Source organism: Anabrus simplex, chromosome 3, assembly GCF_040414725.1.
Source record: "Anabrus simplex isolate iqAnaSimp1 chromosome 3, ASM4041472v1, whole genome shotgun sequence".
NCBI lineage: Eukaryota > Metazoa > Arthropoda > Insecta > Orthoptera > Tettigoniidae > Anabrus > Anabrus simplex.
The window spans coordinates 17,745,846-17,770,071 of record NC_090267.1 but is presented as its reverse complement, the minus strand read 5'-3'; the positions used below and the strand labels follow the sequence as shown (position 1 = coordinate 17,770,071).

General features: G+C 41.0%; 1 protein-coding gene across 1 annotated transcript in view; it reads left to right on the top strand.

Annotated features, from left to right (window-relative positions):
* Nucleotides 1-24,226, top strand: part of LOC137498930 (zinc finger protein 239-like) — a 132,690-nt gene that overhangs the window by 66,301 nt on the left and 42,163 nt on the right. Inside the window, exons 3-4 of the mRNA XM_068226778.1 lie at nucleotides 2,581-2,661; nucleotides 5,634-5,716. Of these exons, the coding sequence (XP_068082879.1) occupies nucleotides 2,581-2,661; nucleotides 5,634-5,716 (164 nt within the window). The remainder of the gene's footprint in view (nucleotides 1-2,580; nucleotides 2,662-5,633; nucleotides 5,717-24,226) is intronic.

Below are 24,226 nucleotides of genomic sequence, written 5' to 3'. Positions count from 1 at the left end.
ATAGTTAGTGTGTAATGATGGATGCTTGTAGAGGGTATCCTAGAATATCTATAGTTATTGTGTATTGATGGATGCTTGTGGAGGAAATCCTAGAATATCTATAGTTATTGTGTAATGATGGATGCTTGTAGAGTGTATCCTAGAATATGTATAGTTATTGTGTAATGATGGATGCTTGTAGAGGATATCCTAGAATATCTATAGTTGTTGTGTAATGATGGCTGCTTGTAGAGGATATCCTAGAATATCTATAGTTATTGTGTAATGATGGATGTTTGTAGAGGATATCCTAGAATATCTATAGTTATTGTGTAATGATGGCTTCTTGTAGACGATATCCTAGAATATCTATAGTTGTTGTGTAATGATGGCTGCTTGTGGAGGATATCCTAGAATATCTATAGTTATTGTGTAATGATGGATGTTTGTAGAGGATATCCTAGAATATCTATAGTTATTGTGTAATGATGGCTGCTTGTAGAGGATATCCTAGAATATCTATAGTTATTGTGTAATGATGGATGCTTGTAGAGGATATCCTAGAATATCTATAGTTATTGTGTAATGATGGATGTTTGTAGAGGATATCCTAGAATATCTATAGTTATTGTGTAATGATGGATGCTTGTAGAGGATATCCTAGAATATGTATAGTTATTGTGTAATGATGGCTGCTTATAGAGGATATCCTAGAATATGTATAGTTATTGTGTAATGATGGATGCCTTTAGAGGGTATCCTAGAATATCTGTAGTTATTGTGTAATGATGGATGCTTGTAGAGTGTATCCTAGAATATCTATAGTTATTGTGTAATGGTGGATGTTTGTAGAGGATATCCTAGAATATCTATAGTTATTGTGTAATGAAGGCTGCTTGTAGAGGATATCCTAGAATATCTATAGTTATTGTGTAATGATGGATGTTTGTAGAGGATATCCTAGAATATCTATAGTTATTGTGTAATGAAGGCTGCTTGTAGAGGATATCCTAGAATATCTATAGTTATTGTGTAATGATGGATGTTTGTAGAGGATATCCTAGAATATCTATAGTTATTGTGTAATGATGGATGCTTGTAGAGGATATCCTAGAATATCTATAGTTATTGTGTAATGGTGGCTGCTTGTAGAGGATATCCTAGAATATCTATAGTTATTGTGTAATGATGGATGCTTGTAGAGGATATCCTAGAATATCTATAGTTATTGTGTAATGATGGATGTTTGTAGAGGATATCCTAGAATATCTATAGTTATTGTGTAATGATGGATGCTTGTAGAGGATATCCTAGAATATGTATAGTTATTGTGTAATGATGGCTGCTTGTAGAGGATATCCTAGAATATCTATAGTTATTGTGTACTTAAGGCTGCTCATAGAGGGTATCCTGGAATATCTATAGTTATTGTGTAATGATGGATGCTTGTAGAGTGTATCCTAGAATATCTATAGTTATTGTGTAATGGTGGATGTTTTTAGAGGATATCCTAGAATATCTATAGTTATTGTGTAATGATGGCTTCTTGTAGAGGATATCCTAGAATATCTATAGTTGTTGTGTAATGATGGCTGCTTGTGGAGGATATCCTAGAATATCTATAGTTATTGTGTAATGATGGATGTTTGTAGAGGATATCCTAGAATATCTATAGTTATTGTGTAATGATGGATGCTTGTAGAGGATATCCTAGAATATGTATAGTTATTGTGTAATGATGGCTGCTTGTAGAGGATATCCTAGAATATGTATAGTTATTGTGTAATGATGGATGCTTTTAGAGGGTATCCTAGGGTATCCTAGAATATTTATAGTTATTGTGTAATGATGGCTGCTTGTAGAGGATATCCTAGAATATGTATAGTTATTGTGTAATGATGGATGCCTTTAGAGGGTATCCTAGAATATCTGTAGTTATTGTGTAATGATGGCTTCTTGTAGAGGATATCCTAGAATATGTGTAGTTATTGTGTAATGATGGATGCTTTTAGAGGGTATCCTAGGGTATCCTAGAATATTTATAGTTATTGTGTAATGATGGCTGCTTGTTGAGGATATCCTAGAATATGTATAGTTATTGTGTAATGATGGCTGCTTCTAGAGGATATCCTAGAATATCTGGAGTTATTGTGTAATGATGGATGCTTGTAGAGGATATCCTAGAATATCTATAGTTATTGTGTAATGATGGATGTTTGTAGAGGATATCCTAGAATATCTATAGTTATTGTGTAATGATGGCTGCTTGTAGAGGATATCCTAGAATATGTATAGTTATTGTGTAATGATGGATGCTTTTAGAGGGTATCCTAGAATATCTATAGTTGTTGTGTAATGATGGCTGTTTGTTGAGGGTATCCTAGAATAGGTATAGTTAATGTGTAATGATGGCTGCTTGTAGAGGATATCCTAGAATATCTATAGTTATTGTGTAATGATGGCTTCTTGTAGAGTATATCCTAGAATATCTATAGTTTTTCTGTAATGATGGCTGCTTGTAGAGGGAATCCTAGAATTTGTCAATCATTTTTAAGATAGATGTGTCTGTAGAGTGGGTCTAAAATATTAACTTGTCTGCAGGAAAATTTTAAACATGATTCAGCAGTGACATGTTTAAGAGAAGAAAGCAAACCAGTGTGTGCAGAGGTGAGACCATCACAGGTAAGCAGATTTCAATTAATTTACAGATTGGATAGACCATTGTGAGAAAACAGCAGAATAGGTTTCATAAATCCACTCTTCATTTTTAGATGTACAATTTGAAGGTCCGTGGAAGAACAGTAATTTGCCAATTTTCTTACCCAGTATTTATGTTTTCTTCAAGTAGTTCCACTGGTATTGTTCTAAGGCCCTCTACTAATTGCTTGTGTTTGCTGGTTTTGTTGCTACTATGAGCTGTTGCTTGAAGTAGTGGTGTTGTGGAGTGCTGGGGTACATTTCCTGTATACAAATTAATAGAAATCAGTGTGCTGGTGTATCTGCTTTGGGACATCTTCATAGAAGTAGCCGATCTCAAACAGACTCAGCAGTACATATTTATGGAAGGCGACAATTTCGAAGGACAGTAAGGTCATTGGCGCGTATTGTCCATCTATGTTGATAATACAGGACTATTCACCGAAATTTATTGTCACAGGTTGTATATTACAGAGCAAAGAGTAAGAAAATACTAGTGGGATGTGTGGCAGCTGAAAGATATCATGGTTCTAAGGTTTCCTTTCAAAACGAGTTAAGGTCGTGGGAATAGGAAGAAAACTGGGGGATTGAGATCTGGCGAGTATGGAGGATGTTCAAGTTGGAGGGTCGTACCTGAGACACAACGTTTCATTCTCGGTGACAATACAGTTCAAGAAATTTGGTGTCGCATCCACCGTTTTGATACAATTCTGTGAAGCCTCTAAACGTGCCTGCTTCTGATCATCAGTCAAGTGATGTGACACAAGACAAGAACAAGTTTTCTTCTTCCCTAACTTCTGGATAATGCTTTGTTGCACGGATTCACGGTTAATCTGCAGTACATTCGCTAACGTGCGCACAGTTAATCGCTGATCGTTCGTGATTAATATCCTCACCTTCTTAATGTTTTCCTCACTGACGTCGGTCGCCTGTCTTCCGCTACGGCGGATTTTCAGAAACACTTTCCCGGCCTCCTCGAAAACAGGCGAACCACTCATACACACACTTCAAGGACAGTGCTTGATCTTCTTAAACACGTACCAGCATCTCATGAGTTTCTTTCGGTATCCTGCCAAGCTTAAAACGAAAGTGCACATTGATCTTTTTTTTGTTCTTCATAACCAACGCACTAAACACGCACTGTGTCAAACAGGGCTTACACGGCACACACACGATGCTCAACTGAACAACGTTGGGAGCAGGTTGTCAAATCCTCCTGCTACACAGGTGCAGGGTTGTGTGTCATCAGTGTTGCCGGATCAACCGTTCTGACTTCATTCACTGAACTTTATTTTCACAGGTTGTACAACAGACTATAAGATTTTTTTTACGAAGGTTTAGTTTGATGAATTCAGTTGACTGCAGTTCTATTGATGAAATGCTAATGACAGTTAAGTACACTCCAAACTTTTGCCATTATAAGAATAGTGATGACTTACTTCTGAGGAAGTGAAAGCTAAAGTTTCTCTGTAGATTGTCTCCTGCACAAATCCAATGACACATCTTCATTTTAAGCATTGCATGCAGTGTCAAGTTATTTTCTGGTGAATGAAAAGTATAAAATTTTCTTAATTTATTTCAGAATAGGTGGACATTTATCAAGTTATTCTATTCCATAGTTCCTCTCTTAACAAGGAAGTATTTAACATACTTTCCTCTTGAATTCGTATTTTGATCTTGCCTACATTTAAAAACTCCACTCAAACTTATTCTTCCACAAATGTCAGTCCAAAGCATCTCTCCATTGGCAACTCAAAACAGTCTGCTTAGTCGAGCTCCTCATCTCCTCATTCCCAAGTCTTCCAGCCCGACATCTGCCACATTTTCATATCACTACTCCTTCGTCCAAAATCACAGGGGAAAATTTGTGCTGCTCTCTAAACTTAATTAACAAGCCAGTTTCTGGTAGTTTAATGCTACAGTACCTGAACAGAGTCTTTTAGAACTTTAATATAAATGTTAAGTCAATATTTGTCATGCTTTCAGAGTTACATATTATAAATCACATGACTTACTTCTGAGGAAGTGAAACCTAAAATTTCTCTGTAGATTGTCTCCTTTATAAATCCAAGACACATCATTTTAAGCATTGCAAACAATGTCAAGTTGTTTTCTGATGAATGAAAAGTATAAAATTTTCTAAATTTATTCCAGAATAGCTCATGCTTTCAGAGTCCATAAAGTCAAAGTACATTTGAATGACTGACCATTTGTAGACTGAATTAGATTATGGTAGGACGAGGAGAGCTTCATTGGAATGAAAGCCACTGTATCAGAATCTTCTTTGGGAACTCAGGTGATGGAAAGGAGCAAGCATCTGACAGGTCAAGTCATCATTTATATTAAGATAGAATTCACAAGCACAATGACCAGACAGTGTAGGAAAAGGGAAGAACAGAAAGAGACATTTGGAGTTTATTCTTGTTCTTTCAAGTTCCTAATATTTTTGTTGATGTCTCTTCTGGTGCTCTCCTGTCATTATTTTTATCCTATCGTGTGCTCCTTTTCTTCTTCCCCACCGGGCGAGTTGGCCGTGCGGTGAGGAGCGCACAGCTGTGAGCTTGCATCCGGGAGATAGTGGGTTCAAATCTTACTGTCGGCAGCCCTGAAGATAGTTTTCCATGGTTTCTCATTTACACACCAGGCAAATGCTGGTGCTGTACCTTAATTAAGGCCATGGCTACTTCCTTCCCACTCATAGGCTTTTCCTATCCCATCGTCGCCATAAGACCTGTCTGTGTCGATGGGACATAAAGCCACTAGCAAAAAAAATCTTCCCATCTCTCTATATAATTAGATTTGATTTGACAGTTGTTTGTTCCCTTTCATTCATACATTTTTACTTGTTGAAAGATGGTGATGTTTGTTTAGTGGAATTATGAAATTTATTTTAAAATCTATTTCTTGTCTACTTATATTTGGTATTCTTATTTGCTCTTTAATTTCATTATTTATAGCCTGCTGCAGGTGTTAAGGATGAAGTAAACATAGAGGAACAGACAATTGCCCAACTGGTCCCATGTTTCAAAGAAGAAAGCAAGTAAGTAGCCCTAATCCTACACAATATGGAATGTGTTCACTAGCTCCCTCTTTGGACCAGCATTAGCAACTGGATCCCAAGACCATATATTCAGATGTGGCTGAGATAGTTGGACTAATATAGGGTGGATTAACACCTTCATGTTGTACTTGGCAGTAGATATCAAACAGAGATTAATTAGGCATAAAGTAAAAGGGAACAGGCAGCCTGCACATTATAAGTCTCAGGATGATTGTTTGATCTCTGCAATACAAGGTCATGTAGTTGTTGTTTGAGTCATCAGTCCATAGACTGGTTTGATGCAGCTCTCCATGCCACCCTATCCTGTGCTAACCTTTTCATTTCTACGTAACTATTGCATCCTACATCTGCTCTAATCTGTTTGTCATATTCATACCTTGGTCTACCCCTACCGTTCTTGCCACCTACACTTCCTTCAAAAACCAACTGAACAAGTCCTGGGTGTCTTAAGATGTGTCCTATCATTCTATCTCTTCTTCTCGCCAAATTTAGCCAAATCGATCTCCTCTCACCAATTCGATTCAGTATCTCTTCATTCATGATTCGATCTATCCATCTCATCTTCAGCATTCTTCTGTAACACCACATTTCAAAAGCTTCTATTCTCTTTCTTTCTGAGCTAGTTATTGTCCATGTTTCACTTCCATACAATGCCACGCTCCACACAAAAGTCTTCAAAAACATCTTTCTAATTCCGATATCAATGTTTGAAGTGAGCAAATTTCTTTTCTTAAGAAAGCTCTTCCTTGCTTGTGCTAGTCTGCATTTTATGTCCTCCTTACTTATGCCATCGTTGGTTATTTTACTACCCAAGTAACAATATTCATCTACTTCCTTTAAGACTTCGTTTCTTAATCTAGTATTTCCTACATCACCTGCCTTCGTTCGACTGCACTCCATTACTTTTGTTTTGGACTTATTTATTTTCATCTTGTACTCCTTACCTAAGACTTCATCCATACCATTCAGCAACTTCTCGAGATCTTCTGCAGTCTCAGATAAAATAACAATATCATCCGCAAATCTCAAGGTTTTGATTTCCTCTCCTTGGACTGTGATTCCATTTCCAAATTTCTCTTTGATTTCCTTTACTGCCTGTTCTATGTAAACATTGAAAAGGAGAGGGGACAAACTGCAGCCTTGCCTCACTCCTTTCTGGATTGCTGCTTCTTTTTCAAAGCCCTCGATTCTTATCACTGCAGACTGATTTTTATACAGACTGTAGATAATTCTTCGTTCTCGGTATCTGATCCCTATCATCTTCAGAATCATAAATAGCCTGGTCCAATCAACATTATCGAATGCCTTTTCTAGATCTATGAATGCCATGTACGTGGGCTTGTCCTTCTTGATTCGATCCTCTAAGATCAGATGTAAAGTCAGGATTGCTTCACGTGTTCCTACATTTCTTCTGAAGCCAAATTGATCTTCCCCCAACTCAGCTTCAACTTGGTTTTCCATTCTTCTGTAAATAATACGTGTTAAAATTTTTCAGGCATGAGATACTAAACTAATAGTGCGGTAGTTTTCACACCTGTCAGCACCGGCTTTCTTGGGAATAGGTATAACAACATTCTTCCGAAAATCGGATGGGACTTCTCCTGTCTCATACATCTTGCACACTAAATGAAATAACCTTACCATGCTGGTTTCTCCTAAGGCAGTCAGTAATTCAGAGGGAATATCATCAATTCCAGGTGCCTTGTTCCTATTTAGGTCACTCACAGCTCTGTCAAACTCTGACTTAAAAATTGGGTCTCCCATTTCATCAGCATCAACAGCCCCTTCATGTTCCAGAACGAAATTATCTACATCGTTACCTTGATACAACTGTTGGATATGCTCCTGCCATCTTTCTGCTTTGTCTTCTTTCCCTAGAAGTGGCTATCCATCTGAGCTCTTAATATTCATGCACCTAGATTTCCTTTCTCCAAAGGTTTCCTTGATTTTCCTGTATGCAGCATCTACCTTTCCCAGGACCATACAGCCTTCGACATCCTTGCACTTCTCCTTCAGCCATTCTTCCTTAGCTACCTTGCACTTTCTATCCACTTCATTCTTTAATCGCCTGTATTCTTTTCTGCCCTCTTCATTTCTAGCATTCTTGTATTTTCGTCGTTCATCAATCAGGTCTAGTATCTCCTGAGTTATCCACTGATTCTTAGTTGATCTTTTCTTCCTTCCTAACATTTCTTCAGCAGCCCTACTGACTTCATTTTTCATGACTCTCCACTCTTCCTCTACTGTGTTTCCTTTGGCCTTTTCATTTAGTCCTTGTGCAACATGTTCCTTGAAACAATCCATCACACTCTTTTCTTTCAACTTGTCTAGATCCCATCTTTTTGCATTCTTTCCTTTCTTCAATTTCTTCAACTTCAGATGGCATTTCATGACCAACAAGTTGTGGTCAGAGTCCACGTCTGCTCCTGGGAAAGTTTTGCAATCCAACACCTGGTTTCTGAATCTCTGCCTAATCATAATGAAGTCTATTTGATACCTTCCAGTGTCTCCAGGTCTCGTCCACGTATACAGCCGTCGTTTGTGGTGTTTGAACCAAGTATTGGCGAGGACTAAATTATGGTCAGTGCAGAATTCAACCAGCCGACTTCCTCTTTCGTTCCTTTGCCCCAATCCAAATTCTGCTACTGTGCTACCTTCTCTTCCTTGGCCTACCACTGCGTTCCAGTCTCCCATCACAATTAGATTCTCGTCACCTTTGACATATTGTATTAAATCTTCTATCTCCTCATATATTCTTTCAATTTCTTCATCATCAGCTGAACTAGTAGGCATATAGACCTGCACTATTGTGGTGGGCATTGGTTTGGTGTCTATCTTGGCGACAATAATTCCTTCACTATGCTGGTCATAGTAGCTTATCCGCTGCCCTATTTTCTTATTCATTATTAAACCAACTCCTGCATTCCCCCTGTTTGATTTCGTGTTGATAATTCGGTAGTCGCCTGACCAAAAATCTTGTTCTTCCTGCCAACGTACTTCACTTATACTAACTACATCTAACTTTAGCCTATCCATCTCCCTTTTCGGATTCTCTAACCTACCACAACGATTCAAACTTCTAAAATTCCACGCTCCGACTCACAGAATGTCAGTCTCCATCTTCCTGATGATCGCCCCCTCTCGTGTAGTCCCCACCCAGAGATCCGAATGGGGGACTAGTTTACCTCCGGAATATTTTACCCGGGAGGAAGCCATCATCAGTACATCATTCATACAGAGAGAGTTGCATGTCCTCGGGAGGTGGTTACGGCTGTAGTTTCCCGTTGCTTTCAGCCGTGTAGCAGTATTAACACAGCTAAGCCATGTTGAGTATTATTACAAGGCCGTATCAGTCAATCATCTAGACTGCCGCCCTTGCAACTACCGAAAGGCTGCTACCCCCTTTTCGATGAGCCATTCGTTAGTCTGGTCTCTCAACAGATACCCATCCGATATGGTTGCACCTGCGGCTCGGCTATCTGCATCATTGGGACACGCAAGCCTCCCCACCGCGGCAAGATCACATGGTTCGTAGAGGAGGTCATATCGAGTGAAATGTTCAGTTACAAATAGCTGAAATCTATTTCTGGATATAATTTTATTGGAGAGCTCTGTGGAAATATGCACCAAATTAGTTTATTTATGATTCTTGTCAGCAACAATAAAAATGTTTGAATTTAGAACATATTGACAATTAATCTATAAACAGTATATTGAATATATAGAAAATGATATAAATATTTCAAACCATCTTAACTAAGCACATAAATCAATAAAACATAGCCTCTTTGATCAATACAGGAAGTTTCACTGAATTATGTTGTCATTAATATGAAGCATAAGCCTTGATTTGAACCAGTGCTCTAAAACATCAATTGACGTACAAGGTGATGCATATTTTATTTCATGTAAAAATGAAGTACTAATTCAATTGAACTGAGTGTGTGATAGAGGGAAAACAGTATTGAAATTACTCTTGTAATATAGAGGAAGTAGATTATCACAGCACTGTATTTAAAATGATTACAGTATTTCTCTTTATGTACTTGTATTATATAATACACTTTTTAACAAGATTTCTCTCTTAATTATGTAACTTTCACTTGTATATTAAGACAGTAACTTTTACTTAACTAGAAAAATCAGTAAACTTCTCTTGGCATCAGAAATTAAACCCATTAGATGATGCTATATTGCACCAACATCGCATACTCATGAAGTCAGTCAGCAGGAGCAGCGTGCTGTTCTATGTAGTGTAATTGCAGTTCAAGAACATTTGCAACACATGATTGTTATACGAGATCTTTTATCTTCAGAGTTGCCATCAGGTTGATCCTGGACCATGGAAACAATATTATTGTTGCTGAGGTTTTGAGGTCTTAACCTGTTGTTAACTGGTATCCAATCTTGAAAGCAATTTTTTTCTTGCATCTTTAAATCCCAGGATTTTTTGAACAGGATATCATCATTGTTTGATGTTTGAATGGATGGAGTTTCATCAAACACAGGACTTCCTCACAGTTTCTAACATTATATTTTTAGTAAATGTTTATTACAACTCTCCCAGGTCTCAGCTACCCAGAGGTAACATGTTGGTTTGATGTAACTGAGTAGCCCTAATTCATAACTAATCATCTAACAGTTTTACAAGATAGTTGAAAATCTGTTCCAGAGTGTCCCTAAGATGCAGTGGTTAGAGTGGTTTGATTCGTTGTCATCCCAAGTACTGTCAACTTAATTAAAGCTGCAGAAATGGGTTACATTTGCAAATGAAGTATGTAATGGTATGTGTTATTTGAAACAGCAATATGAACATACTGAAATAATGTTTATTATATACTGGTTTTATGTTATAAAACACAATCTTGATAATAGTTGGCATTGTTATAAATTACCAATTTCTTGAAGAATATGAAAGCACAGTCACAATACCATTGAACAAGTCATAAATTAAAGCTAACATCAATCATTGTCTTGCTATGGAGTGGCCTTGCACTGATCCTTCCAAAGCATCCTTGTAGAATGAGGTCCCCCCTGTAGATGCCACATACTTCGTTTTGTTGACGTCCTACAGAAAATGGATCAGCTCTGATACCAGCCACTTGGTGCTTTGTTACATGTTCTCCTCTAATATGGACATGGACTCTGCCCTTGAAACACTTTGCTTCTACAATTTTAAAGTGCCAATGTAAGATTTGGCAACTTCATTTTGTCTCTTATATCTATTTTCCAGTCTAATATTACAATGTTTGCTTTGACAACTTGCCCATAATCTCAGGAATGCTGAAATATTCCATGGGATCAGCAATAACTTTTTATTTTCTAGATGGTCTCACCACTTGTGTCGTCACTTGCTCACTTATGTCCTCACCTACTGCTCACTTGTGTCCTCACCACTGCTCACTTATGTCCTCACCTACTGCTGACTTGTGTCCTCACCACTGCTGACTTGTGTCCTCACCTACTGCTGACTTGTGTCCTCACCACTGCTGACTTGTGTCCTCACCTACTGCTGACTTGTGTCCTCACCACTGCTCACTTGTGTCCTCACCTACTGCTGACTTGTGTCCTCACCACTGCTCACTTATGTCCTCACCTACTGCTGACTTGTGTCCTCACCACTGCTGACTTGTGTCCTCACCTACTGCTGACTTGTGTCCTCACCACTGCTCACTTGTGTCCTCACCATTGCTCACTTGTGTCCTCACCACTGCTCACTAGTGTCCTCACCTACTGCTGACTTGTGTCCTCACCACTGCTCACTTGTGTCCTCACCATTGCTCACTTGTGTCCTCACCACTGCTCACTTGTGTCCTCACCACTGTTGACATGTGTCCTCACCACTGCTCACTTGTGTCCTCACCACTGCTCACTTGTGTCCTCACCACTGCTCACTTGTGTCCTCACCTACTGCTCACTTGTGTCCTCACCACTGCTCACTTGTGTCCTCACCACTGCTCACTAGTGTCCTCACCACTGCTCACTTGTGTCCTCACCTACTGCTCCCTTGTGTCCTCACCACTGCTCACTTGTGTCCTCACCACTGCTCACTTGTGTCCTCACCACTACACACTTGTGTCCTCACCACTGCTCACTTGTGTCCTCACCACTGCTCACTTGTGTCCTCACCACTGCTCACTTGTGTCCTCACCACTGCTCACTTGTGTCCTCACCACTGCTCACTTGTGTCCTCACCACTGCTCACTTGTGTCCTCACCACTGCTCACTAGTGTCCTCACCACTGCTCACTTGTGTCCTCACCACTGCTCACTTGTGTCCTCACCTACTGCTCCCTTGTGTCCTCACCACTGCTCACTTGTGTCCTCACCACTGCTGACTTGTGTCCTCACCTACTGCTGACTTGTGTCCTCACCATTGCTCACTTGTGTCCTCACCACTGCTCACTTGTGTCCTCACCACTGCTCACTTGTGTCCTCACCACTGCTCACTAGTGTCCTCACCACTGCTCACTTGTGTCCTCACCTACTGCTCCCTTGTGTCCTCACCACTGCTCACTTGTGTCCTCACCACTGCTCACTTGTGTCCTCACCACTGCTCACTTGTGTCCTCACCACTGCTCACTTGTGTCCTCACCACTGCTCACTTGTGTCCTCACCACTGCTCACTAGTGTCCTCACCACTGCTCACTTGTGTCCTCACCACTGCTCACTTGTGTCCTCACCTACTGCTCCCTTGTGTCCTCACCACTGCTCACTTGTGTCCTCACCACTGCTGACTTGTGTCCTCACCTACTGCTGACTTGTGTCCTCACCATTGCTCACTTGTGTCCTCACCACTGCTCACTTGTGTCCTCACCACTGCTGACTTGTGTCCTCACCTACTGCTGACTTGTGTCCTCACCATTGCTCACTTGTGTCCTCACCACTGCTCACTTGTGTCCTCACCACTGCTCACTTGTGTCCTCACCACTGCTCACTTGTGTCCTCACCACTGCTCACTTGTGTCCTCACCACTGCTCACTTGTGTCCTCACCACTGCTCACTTGTGTCCTCACCACTGCTCACTAGTGTCCTCACCACTGCAGACTTACGTCCTCACCACTGCTCACTTGTGTCCTCACCTACTGCTCCCTTGTGTCCTCACCACTGCTCACTTGTGTCCTCACCACTGCTGACTTGTGTCCTCACCTACTGCTGACTTGTGTCCTCACCATTGCTCACTTGTGTCCTCACCACTGCTCACTTGTGTCCTCACCACTGCTCACTTGTGTCCTCACCTACTGCTCACTTGTGTCCTCACTACTGCTCACTTGTGTCCTCACCACTGCTCACTTGTGTCCTCACCACTGCTCACTTGTGTCCTCACACCAGTTTGTGGTTGTGGACTCTGTCAACCCAAGAAGAAACCACTACGCGGGCTCAGGTATTTACAGACTCACCTGTTCACAATGCAACTCCTCGTACATCGGACAAACTGGCCGAAGCTTCCAAACCCGTTATTTAGAACACTACAATGCCCAAAAACATAATAAATTTTCCGCAATGAGCACCCACATGAGGGACACTGGCCACCACTTCACCACAATAGAACAAGACTTAACAATCCTAAAAAAAGTCGAGAAAGGCAAACTAATGACTGAGTTTGAGAACCTATACATCTATCTAGACCAACACTTCAACAAAGATAAAAACCTCAACGAGGTAATAGATTTAAAAAACCCCCTTTATGAACAAATTCCCACCTTACTACAAAAAGTAAATTTTCAAGGCAACAACTTGTCTAAAATCTTCAATACCACATTAACTAACTCACCCAGCATGTCGACAATTACCCCCCTACCCCCCACCTCCCCCTTTCCGACCAATTCCCCCACACACAACGACAGCAAGCCCACACATCCTCCCACCCAAGCACCTCCCCCTCCACAACGACCCCACCGATACAACACGAGAAATAAGAACCACTCGACCTTCAAAAACAATACAACACCCAACACAAGCAAATAACATTCATCACATTAACAAATAGGCATCAATATTATCCGCGTAACTTTCGGTTCCTTATACCCCCCCCTCCCTCTTTTTATAAACCAACACTACATCAACCTGCACTCCCAATACACAACAAGCTCGCCCCTCCACTCTACCTTCCTCTATTCTGACAGCTCACCTTTGCGCATGACTCCGCCCATGCCCCTCCCCCCCAAAGCTCTCCACCCCTCCCGCCGCCATTGCTAACCGCATGTGCGTATTATCGACTGAGCCTCCTTCATAATCCACCAATCTCGTCAACAATTACCTCTCAGCGACACATCAGGTATGTAACATAACATTCACTCTTCATTACTTACCATAAACCTTTCTTACACACTAACTTATACTATTAACATCTCAATTACAGATAACTTCGACTTCATACAATACAACTTTCAACAACACGCCGGAACCCAGCGCACATCGGCACAAATATGGCGTGCCACTACGGCTTCTCTTCGCAGTCAGAATGAGAAGATGCCTCACCCCAGCTTTAACGCTCTGACTCTGCAGTTGCCATATACATTCTAATCTCTCCACAGCAGTTCACAAATCAAGCTACTCTATTCTATCTCACCAGACCAATAAAGAACAATAACTTCATCCCGACATCCGCCATACTTTATTCCACGGAACAATATCAATTTGTCTCACCGGCATTTCACACCGATGTCTTCACATCACATTCGATGCTACAGAAGTCAACTAAAAGAATAAGTGAAAGTTTCAACACGCAACATTTTCCTAATTAGCAATTACCCACTAATAACTGTCACCATTGTTGCCGTTCAAACGCACCGAATACCCATGAATCTCCATCCACACTGACCAGTCTCCATACCGATCTCGGCGCTGCAACTGGAAAACTTTCAGCTTGATGCCTATAAAACCTCATTTGGTTATGAAATATTTCCCTACCCCCGGTGATTTTTACTAAAATAAACTGCTCTACATATTTCTGAAATGTCAATGCTAAATCCTTCTTCCAACCTCTAAAACATCAAGACGCACTTGGTACTGAAAATTTTTTATCCTTGCACACCAGCTGCTCTTGTGTAATTATGTATATAATTGTAATTCTCAACTATTCAATTAGATAATGTAATTACTATATAGTTACCAACTATTGACATTAGTTTTTATTACAAACATTTACGCTGAATGTTATAATGTAAATATTTTAAAACTTGTGCCAAACCCCTCCCTTACGGATAGCATATGACGAAAATGAAACAAACGTAACGGGAGAATGAGGTGCGGACCGCGATTAGGGAAGGCAGAAAACGGCCCTGAGCTCAAAATGGGCCTTGTTATTAACCAACGAGGACGATTATAGAACACTAGTATGAATGAAACGTAGAATAAACATAAGGACAAGGTTTATTAGTAAATTAATAATAGAATCCAAACATGGAAAAAAGAAGCCAATCGCATAACAGAGAAAAGAAAAAACAAGACATAAACATACCTTCACAAACGTTTCTGCCGAGGTCGTGGGGTGAGCTCAACATAAATAATTATAACACACACCAAATATTTCGTTATCAGCTCACTGATACAGTAATGACCTCATTACCATTAATATTTCAATTAAATTTGCCGTGCGCACGGTAGTACAGCCAATATATATTTTTTTATTTTTTTAAACTTCAGATTAAATTATTCACAGCGCATATCTTTCCATTCTCCATTCGCACGACAACAATAGAAGCCTCCTACTACAAAAACATTTTAACTCACGTCACTACAGAGATCAACATAATACGCAAGGAGTAAAGGAATGAACCAGCCAAAGGCGCTGAGTACAGCATCTTTGGTCCAGCAAAATAAAACAGGCATGCGCAGAGATACGAAAAATAAGAATACCAACATGGCCGACCGGCGGTTAGGCCGAGCCCCAACCAACACATGGCCAAGTAAATGACAAATGTGTACCAAGATAAGGAAATGAGGTACCCAAACAAAATCGAAATGAAACCGAAATAGAACATGAATGAACCAATCGATAGCCCATCTTTTACTTGCTTCAGACACCAGCATTCACTCATAACATTCACATGAGGTACAAATACACGCCACATGACTCACCTTAACGCAGTTCCAGATCTCGCATATTGAACTAATAACGTGCACTATGGGAGCACAATATAAGATTATACGTATTTTGTATAATCGGGCAAAACAGGCAGGATCGTGCACCAAATCACATTAAGCTTGAGTTTCGTACGACTTCAAATAAAACTTTGTCGACACGAAAGTCGTTGCTTCGAAGGCGGCCAGGTACAAACAAAACAAATGCACCCGAACAAGTGCACCAAAAACGTGATGGATTCGAGACCAAATTCCCAAATTAGCAGTAATCATAATATTAACCTCTCACAGTCACACACGCCATTTACACGAACCGAAATAGAAGATGCACATCGACCGGCCCATCAGGGATCGTAAAAAGGTAATGCAAACGTAGTAATAATAAAGAGACAATAGAAAGCACATACCTGTTAAATCAAGACATTAATTATGGCATGAATGGTGGTAAACCCACGTTTAAATAAGGTAAAAATCCACCTAAAGCAAAGGAAGGCGATTTCACATCGTCTAGCCTCCATTGTAAAAAAAACACGAGTGAGGAAGGCAAAGATATGCGTCAAAAGATGAAAACAGTAGTCTAGTACGGCAAAAGATCGTCAATACACACCACGCAGAGTGCTGCGCTCTGTGGCCTATCAAGGGATATACTCAGGTTTTTTCTCGAACTGAGGTCAACAAAACTTGTATGAGTAGTAAACATGACATATGAGAAACATGCAAAATGAGCATGGTTCACCATCCAGCAGCCCCACGTTTAAAATGTGTCTTATCTTGGTGATCAAGCAAGTAGACACGTTTTAAACGAGATTTTCCTTAAAATAAATGCGCGCATTTATTAAACTAAGACCTTAAAATTAAATTATGCCTATATACAAGCACAACATAAATGATTTTAACCATATGTTTCAACAACATTCAAAAAAGTCAGTTCGTTACATATTGACGTGTGTATTTTCACACAAAGGGTTACGCTGAATCAATCAGTCTATGCTTTATTACATCAAACGATCCACTTCATTCATAAATTCGAGACCGGGCTTGAAAGAGGAATGGTACAAACAGGTGAACCTCTCCCGTTATGCCAAGGTTTTGAAATTCATTCGGTTCATTTTCATCGAAAAATACCAGCATCCATTCTAACCATTTCATTTTGCGTCGTTATCCCTGAAACAGGAAGGACTTTAGAATGCAAATAATGGTATGACAGTTCACTCAAGTATACGATGCTACTAAACTACAAGGCAAAAACATCAAACATTACTGGCCCGTTGACAATAGGGCTTCAACAAACTCACGTGAGCTTTTGATACCCTCTTATCGGCTAAATCCATTAACTCCACTGTAACTGTTCCCAGGAATCTTACGATTTTTTTGGGGCTAGACCATTTCAGACACAATTTACCAGTAATTTGGTCAGCAGCAGAGCTTATTGGAAACATCTTCACCACGACCAAGTCTCCAATTTCAAGAGTGACTCTTTTTCTCCCTTGGTCGAATCTTTTAGCCACTCGGTTCCGGGCTCTGACTAACTGGTCCAAAGCTTCTTTCCATTTCTCCTCCACGCTCCTGTTTCTGGATGCCTCCGACAGATAGTTTATATCCCATTTCAATTGGAGCGGGTCAGTAAGATTTCTCCCTAGAAACAGAACAGCTGGGGAATTGCGATGAGACTCATGAAGTGCATTATTAAAAGCTAAAACAAAGAAAGACAGGTTATTGTCCCAGCTACGCTGGTCCGCGCTGTGGAAGGCTGACAGACAGGCTTTCAAATTTCTATGGAAACGTTCGACATGGGAAGGCTTGGGGTAGTGGGGACTCAGAAAAACGTGTTTAACACCCCATCCGAAACACAAATGCCGAAATTGGCGACATCTGAAAGTAGAACCATTGTCAGACACTAGGACTTTCGGGGGACCATGAACACCAAATACATGTCGGGTTAAAAGCTGAACAGCGTTGCTCGAATTCATTTTACGCACGGGGAACAACCATACGAACTTGGAAAAGGCGTCGACGACGGACAGAATTCCGACGTTGCCATTCTTAGATTTTGTGAGAGGACCAAAATAATCGATAAACAGTTTTTCCCCCGGATATGTCGCAACATCGGCAGAGTGGAAACCGGTTAGGGATGATTGAGCAGGTTTAGTCCGCTGACACACATCGCAGCTCCTTACATACTCAAGTACGTCCTTTTTGAGGTTGGGCCAAAAGAAATCACGAGAAACGCGGTGCAAGGTTTTATACTGGCCAAGGTGAGCGCCTAGGTAGGAATCGTGGTAATAATGCAACATCATGGGCCTTAATTTAACCGGGACATAAACCTTGTCCTTTCCTTTTTTGCAATTACGATGAACCAACAAACCCCTTTTGACACAGAACGACTTGTCTCGGACAGACCCATCAGCGACTCCTTTTAACAATTCCTGACACTCATAATCATCCTTCTGATGCTCGGAGATGTCCGTGAAGGACCAGGGATAATTCTGCAAGATATTGATACTCTCAATACTATCAGTTTGACAATGGTCTTCCTCCAGTTCGGCTTCACTCTCCATTTCCCCGTCAAACATTCGCGTCAGACAATCGGCCACGACATTTTCCTTACCACGTACATGCACAATTGTAAATTTATAGGCCGACAGCCGGAGAATCCATCTAGCCGTGCGACCGAGCCGCTTGACATTCGCGCTCATCCACGACAGGGCTTGGTTGTCCGTATGGACGAAGAAATGACGGTGTTCCAAGTATGAGCGGAATTTTTCAACACCTAATACAACAGCCAGGCATTCCTTCTCGTAAATCGAGTACTTCAATTCAGCTCCACGTAACAGTTTGCTAAAGTATGCAATGGGGACTAGCTTCCCATCCTCATCAGACTGATTAAGCACGGCAGAAATGGCGATTTCACTAGAGTCGCACTGCAGAACAAAATCTCGTGAAAAGTCGGGGCTGTGGAGGACCGGGGCTTCACAAAGAGCTTTCTTCAGTAGCTCAAAGGCACGGGTTTGATCTTGCTCCCATACGAAACGACAATTTTTCCTTTTCAAAAAATTAAGGGGGGCCGAAATGTGAGAAAAATCCTTGATGAAACGGCTGTAGAAACCGACCATACCGAGAAATCTCCTGACGCCACGGACATTTTTGGGCTGAGGGAACTCCCTAATACATTTAACTCTGTCAGGGTTAACAGCGATTCCAGAATCGGAGATGATATGACCCAGAAAGTTCAAACGTTTGGAGCAAAGGGACACCTTTTTGGGGTTGATTGTGAATCCGTGCTTTCGCAAGCGAGTCAGAACTTCACGCAGATGAGCCAGGTGCTCGTCGAAAGTGGCAGAGTAAATGAGAAGATCGTCCAGAAAATTAAACACGTAGGAAAATTTTAAATCGCCGAAGATCGTATCCATCACCCGGCTGAGCGCTTGGCCACCAATAGAGATGCCCATCGGGACTTTATTGAACTCAAATAAGCCAAAAGGGGTGGCAAAGGCAGTGCAGGGGCGGCTTTTGGGGTCCAAGGGGATTTGGAAGTAAGCAGAATTGAAGTCGAAAACAGTGGAATATTTGGCCCCATGGAAATGTTGAAACGCACTCTCGATAGTGGGCAACGGGAAGCTGTCGAAGACGACGTTCTTATTTATTTTTCGATAGTCGATCACCAATCTAGATTTACCGTCCTTTTTGGGGACTAGGAAGGCGGGGCTACTATAGGGCGACTTGGAGGGGGAGATGACCTTCTTCTCCAACAGGTCGTTCACACATTCACGCATGGCGCGTAACTTAGGGGGCGAGCAACTGAACGGAGGAGATCTTACAGGGGTATCTTCTTTCAGTTCAATGGTGTAGGAGAAATCTTTAGCACACCCTAGCTCGACACTTAGAACATCACAAAACTCTTCCAACAGCGCATTTAACATAAGATTTTGATTGTCAGAAAGGTCACATGAGGCATTGGGAAGTTGGCATTGAGTTAGGGTACACACAGAGGCACGTTGGAATGGGGCTTCAAAGGGGTAGCTAACGCCCGATTTAAAACGGAAGGCAAAGGTTCGAGTGATAAAGTCAAGAGACAGGCCAGTAGCTAGCATGAAATCAGTTCCAAGAATCATCGGCACCGACAGGTCGGGAACGACATTGAAAGTCCAATCCCAGGACAAACCATGAATTTTAATGTGACATATGACTCGACCCACCGGACATACCTCACGACCGTCAGCAGACATGAACTTTCCTAAGCTTTCACAACCTTGCAGATACGCTAAATTGACAGAAGACACCAAGGATTGATTGACAAACGAAACACACGAACCGGTGTCCAACAGAGCATAAAATATGCGCGATCCTATAAGAATTTTGGCCCAGGGTGTAGACGAAGGAAGGCCCCAGATCCTCTTATTCACACCATCATCAGTCGCCGACGACGGGCCACCACGCCGGCGCGCCTCTAGTTTCCCTGCTGGGAGTTGCACCGAGGGCATACGCGCAGTGTAACACCAGCAAGACCACACTTAGAGCATTTAGCGGGACACCTTGACCAACAATTTTTAGAAACGTGCCCCATTTTCCCACAATTCCAACAATTTCTCACTGTGGGCACATTTGCACTGGGTGGGTTGGAAGGTTGGATAAAATTTACACAACGCTGAGGGGCAGATGCAAAGTCGGCTCTACGATTGGGGGTACTAAAAGGGGGGGATGCAGAAGGTGCAGTAGCGAAGGAGACGGATTTGGCGGGCGCACGACAAGCAACATCGGGGAAAGAACAATCAGATGGGGTAGAAGGTGGGCGATACAGTTTATTTTGATTTACGGCAGACTCAAACTCGCGACCAAGGTTTATGATGTCCTCTACACACTCGACCTCAGACCGCTTGATATGCAATTTATAATCAGGGGCTAAATTCCGGTAAAACTGATCGAAAACCTCGGACTCAGGTACCTTCACGCACATCCGATTAAACAAGGTGAGAATTCCAGTAGCATAATCATCAATGCTTTCCCCTATCCCTTGCGTTCTTCTAAAAGTTTCCTGCCTCAAACAATAGTCCATGTCGGACAATCCAAAGCGCTGTTTTATTCGAGCAGCAAACTCCTCCCACGACTGGATGTTACTTTTAATTAATCGGAACCATCGCAACGCCGGGCCTTCCAGCATTCCAGGAATAACAGGGATAAACAAGTCAAGGGGTATTGAGCTACACTGAGCGATATCTTCCACCCGTTCCAAAAACTCGACTACACTGAAGCCGTTCCCTTCCCCCGAGAAGTTTAATTTCCACTTACGTACAACCTCGAACACAGGGTTAACATTAACCTTATAATCGCTAGTGAATCTGGAATTTGGAGAAAAAGGGTCAACACGATTTTCGCCGAGGGCGCGATTACCATATGCAATGGGATGCCTATCATCAGAACATCTATCACTGTTACTACCGGAAGCAGGCATTTCATTAATTCTACCACTACGATCTCTCTTATCATTCTCAAGATTAGACATATCTGCCGCGAATACCTCGCTATCTTTACTCAACTCTAAATCTTTGGGGTTTTCCATGATGCAGATTATTTCTCAGAGATATTTAACAACACACACATATAATGACAAACAAACACAGAAGGTTAGAATTAAATTATATATATATATATTGGCTTCATGAACTTAAGGCATGGGAATTTGCACTAGACTAATATGTACATAATCTCCATCTCCAGCTCTATCTCGTCTGAATTTCCTTCTTTTCAGAAGAGATACCCTAATCGAGTACGCCTCTGCTACCATTTGTGCCAAACCCCTCCCTTACGGATAGCATATGACGAAAATGAAACAAACGTAACGGGAGAATGAGGTGCGGACCGCGATTAGGGAAGGCAGAAAACGGCCCTGAGCTCAAAATGGGCCTCGTTATTAACCAACGAGGACGATTATAGAACACTAGTATGAATGAAACGTAGAATAAACATAAGGACAAGGTTTATTAGTAAATTAATAATAGAATCCAAACATGGAAAAAAGAAGCCAATCGCATAACAGAGAAAAGAAAAAACAAGACATAAACATACCTTCACAAACGTTTCTGCCGAGGTCGTGGGGTGAGCTCAACATAAATAATTATAACACACACCAAATATTTCGTTATCAGCTCACTGATACAGTAATGACCTCATTACCATTAATATTTCAATTAAATTTGCCGTGCGCACGGTAGTACAGCCAATATATATTTTTTTATTTTTTTAAATTTCAGATTAAATTATTCACAGCGCATATCTTTCCATTCTCCATTCGCACGACAACAATAGAAGCCTCCTACTACAAAAACATTTTAACCCACGTCACCACAGAGATCAACATAATACGCAAGGAGTAAAGGAATGAACCAGCCAAAGGCGCTGAGTACAGCATCTTTGGTCCAGCAAAATAAAACAGGCATGCGCAGAGATACGAAAAATAAGAATACCAACATGGCCGACCGGCGGTTAGGCCGAGCCCCAACCAACACATGACCAAGTAAATGACAAATGTGTACCAAGATAAGGAAATGAGGTACCCAAACAAAATCGAAATGAAACCGAAATAGAACATGAATGAACCAATCGATAGCCCATCTTTTACTTGCTTCAGACACCAGCATTCACTCATAACATTCACATGAGGTACAAATACACGCCACATGACTCACCTTAACGCAGTTCCAGATCTCGCATATTGAACTAATAACGTGCACTATGGGAGCACAATATAAGATTATACGTATTTTGTATAATCGGGCAAAACAGGCAGGATCGTGCACCAAATCACATTAAGCTTGAGTTTCGTACGACTTCAAATAAAACTTTGTCGACACGAAAGTCGTTGCTTCGAAGGCGGCCAGGTACAAACAAAACAAATGCACCCGAACAAGTGCACCAAAAACGTGATGGATTCGAGACCAAATTCCCAAATTAGCAGTAATCATAATATTAACCTCTCACAGTCACACACGCCATTTACACGAACCGAAATAGAAGATGCACATCGACCGGCCCATCAGGGATCGTAAAAAGGTAATGCAAACGTAGTAATAATAAAGAGACAATAGAAAGCACATACCTGTTAAATCAAGACATTAATTATGGCATGAATGGTGGTAAACCCACGTTTAAATAAGGTAAAAATCCACCTAAAGCAAAGGAAGGCGATTTCACATCGTCTAGCCTCCATTGTAAAAAAAACACGAGTGAGGAAGGCAAAGATATGCGTCAAAAGATGAAAACAGTAGTCTAGTACGGCAAAAGATCGTCAATACACACCACGCAGAGTGCTGCGCTCTGTGGCCTATCAAGGGATATACTCAGGTTTTTTCTCGAACTGAGGTCAACAAAACTTGTATGAGTAGTAAACATGACATATGAGAAACATGCAAAATGAGCATGGTTCAAACTTTATCTCAACTGTTCAATTGAACAATGTAAATACTGTATAGTTACCAACCTTTGACATTAATTTTTGGTTACAAACATTGACGCCGAACACTACACCTTTTCTCCCTTAATTGTTATAATGTAAATATTTTAAAACTTTTTTCCCTATGATTGCGTCAACTGTTTCTCCAGAGCACCACTGCCGAACTCTACTATGTTAATTTTAGGCATTGATGCTGACGTTTCATCTATAAACCTATACGTTCAACCATCACTTTTGTATAACTATTTCCCATACTTAATTTTTGTAATTGTATTAATAATATGTATTAATTTGTACGTGTCAACTACTAACCAGTTACCTGATTTTTTACCTTGAGGTGATATTTTGACTGATGATGCCCTCAATGAAGGGCGAAACATGTCTCAAGTGGAATCAATAATAAATTCCTAATTTATAAAATTTATATGTATTGAATAGGTGGAAAAAACAAACCTTTTAGCATCCTACATTCAGTATCTTCAATACGGATAACAATGATTTTTATCACTTAAAAAGGAAAGAAGTAAGAAATGTTCAATCTCTTAGAGCATTACTGGTCAACCCGCCTGGTTTCAATGCTTGTACGTTGGCTACCAAACATATTTGGCAGTTATTTGGTCGTCACTTCCTTTAGTTTCCCGCAAGCGTTGTGAAATCACGGCCAGCTACATAGATATACGCTGCTTTCTTAGCTAGAATGACGTATCAAGTCGGCCGTAAGGTAGGCTCTACTCCTTGCTACTCGCTACTCCTTGCCTTGCTGTTCTCCAGTGCGCACATTCGGCTCTCTGTTGTGTTCGTAGAAAGAATGGTATATATTTAGCGCATTTCAATTCTAATTATCCTAGACGTTGATTCGAAAAGTAGTGATTGGTTTTGTGAAATGAAGCGGAGCAATTGTCAAATTGCATCTTCTTCTAAGAAGACACCAGTGTTACAGAAATATCGATACCGTTA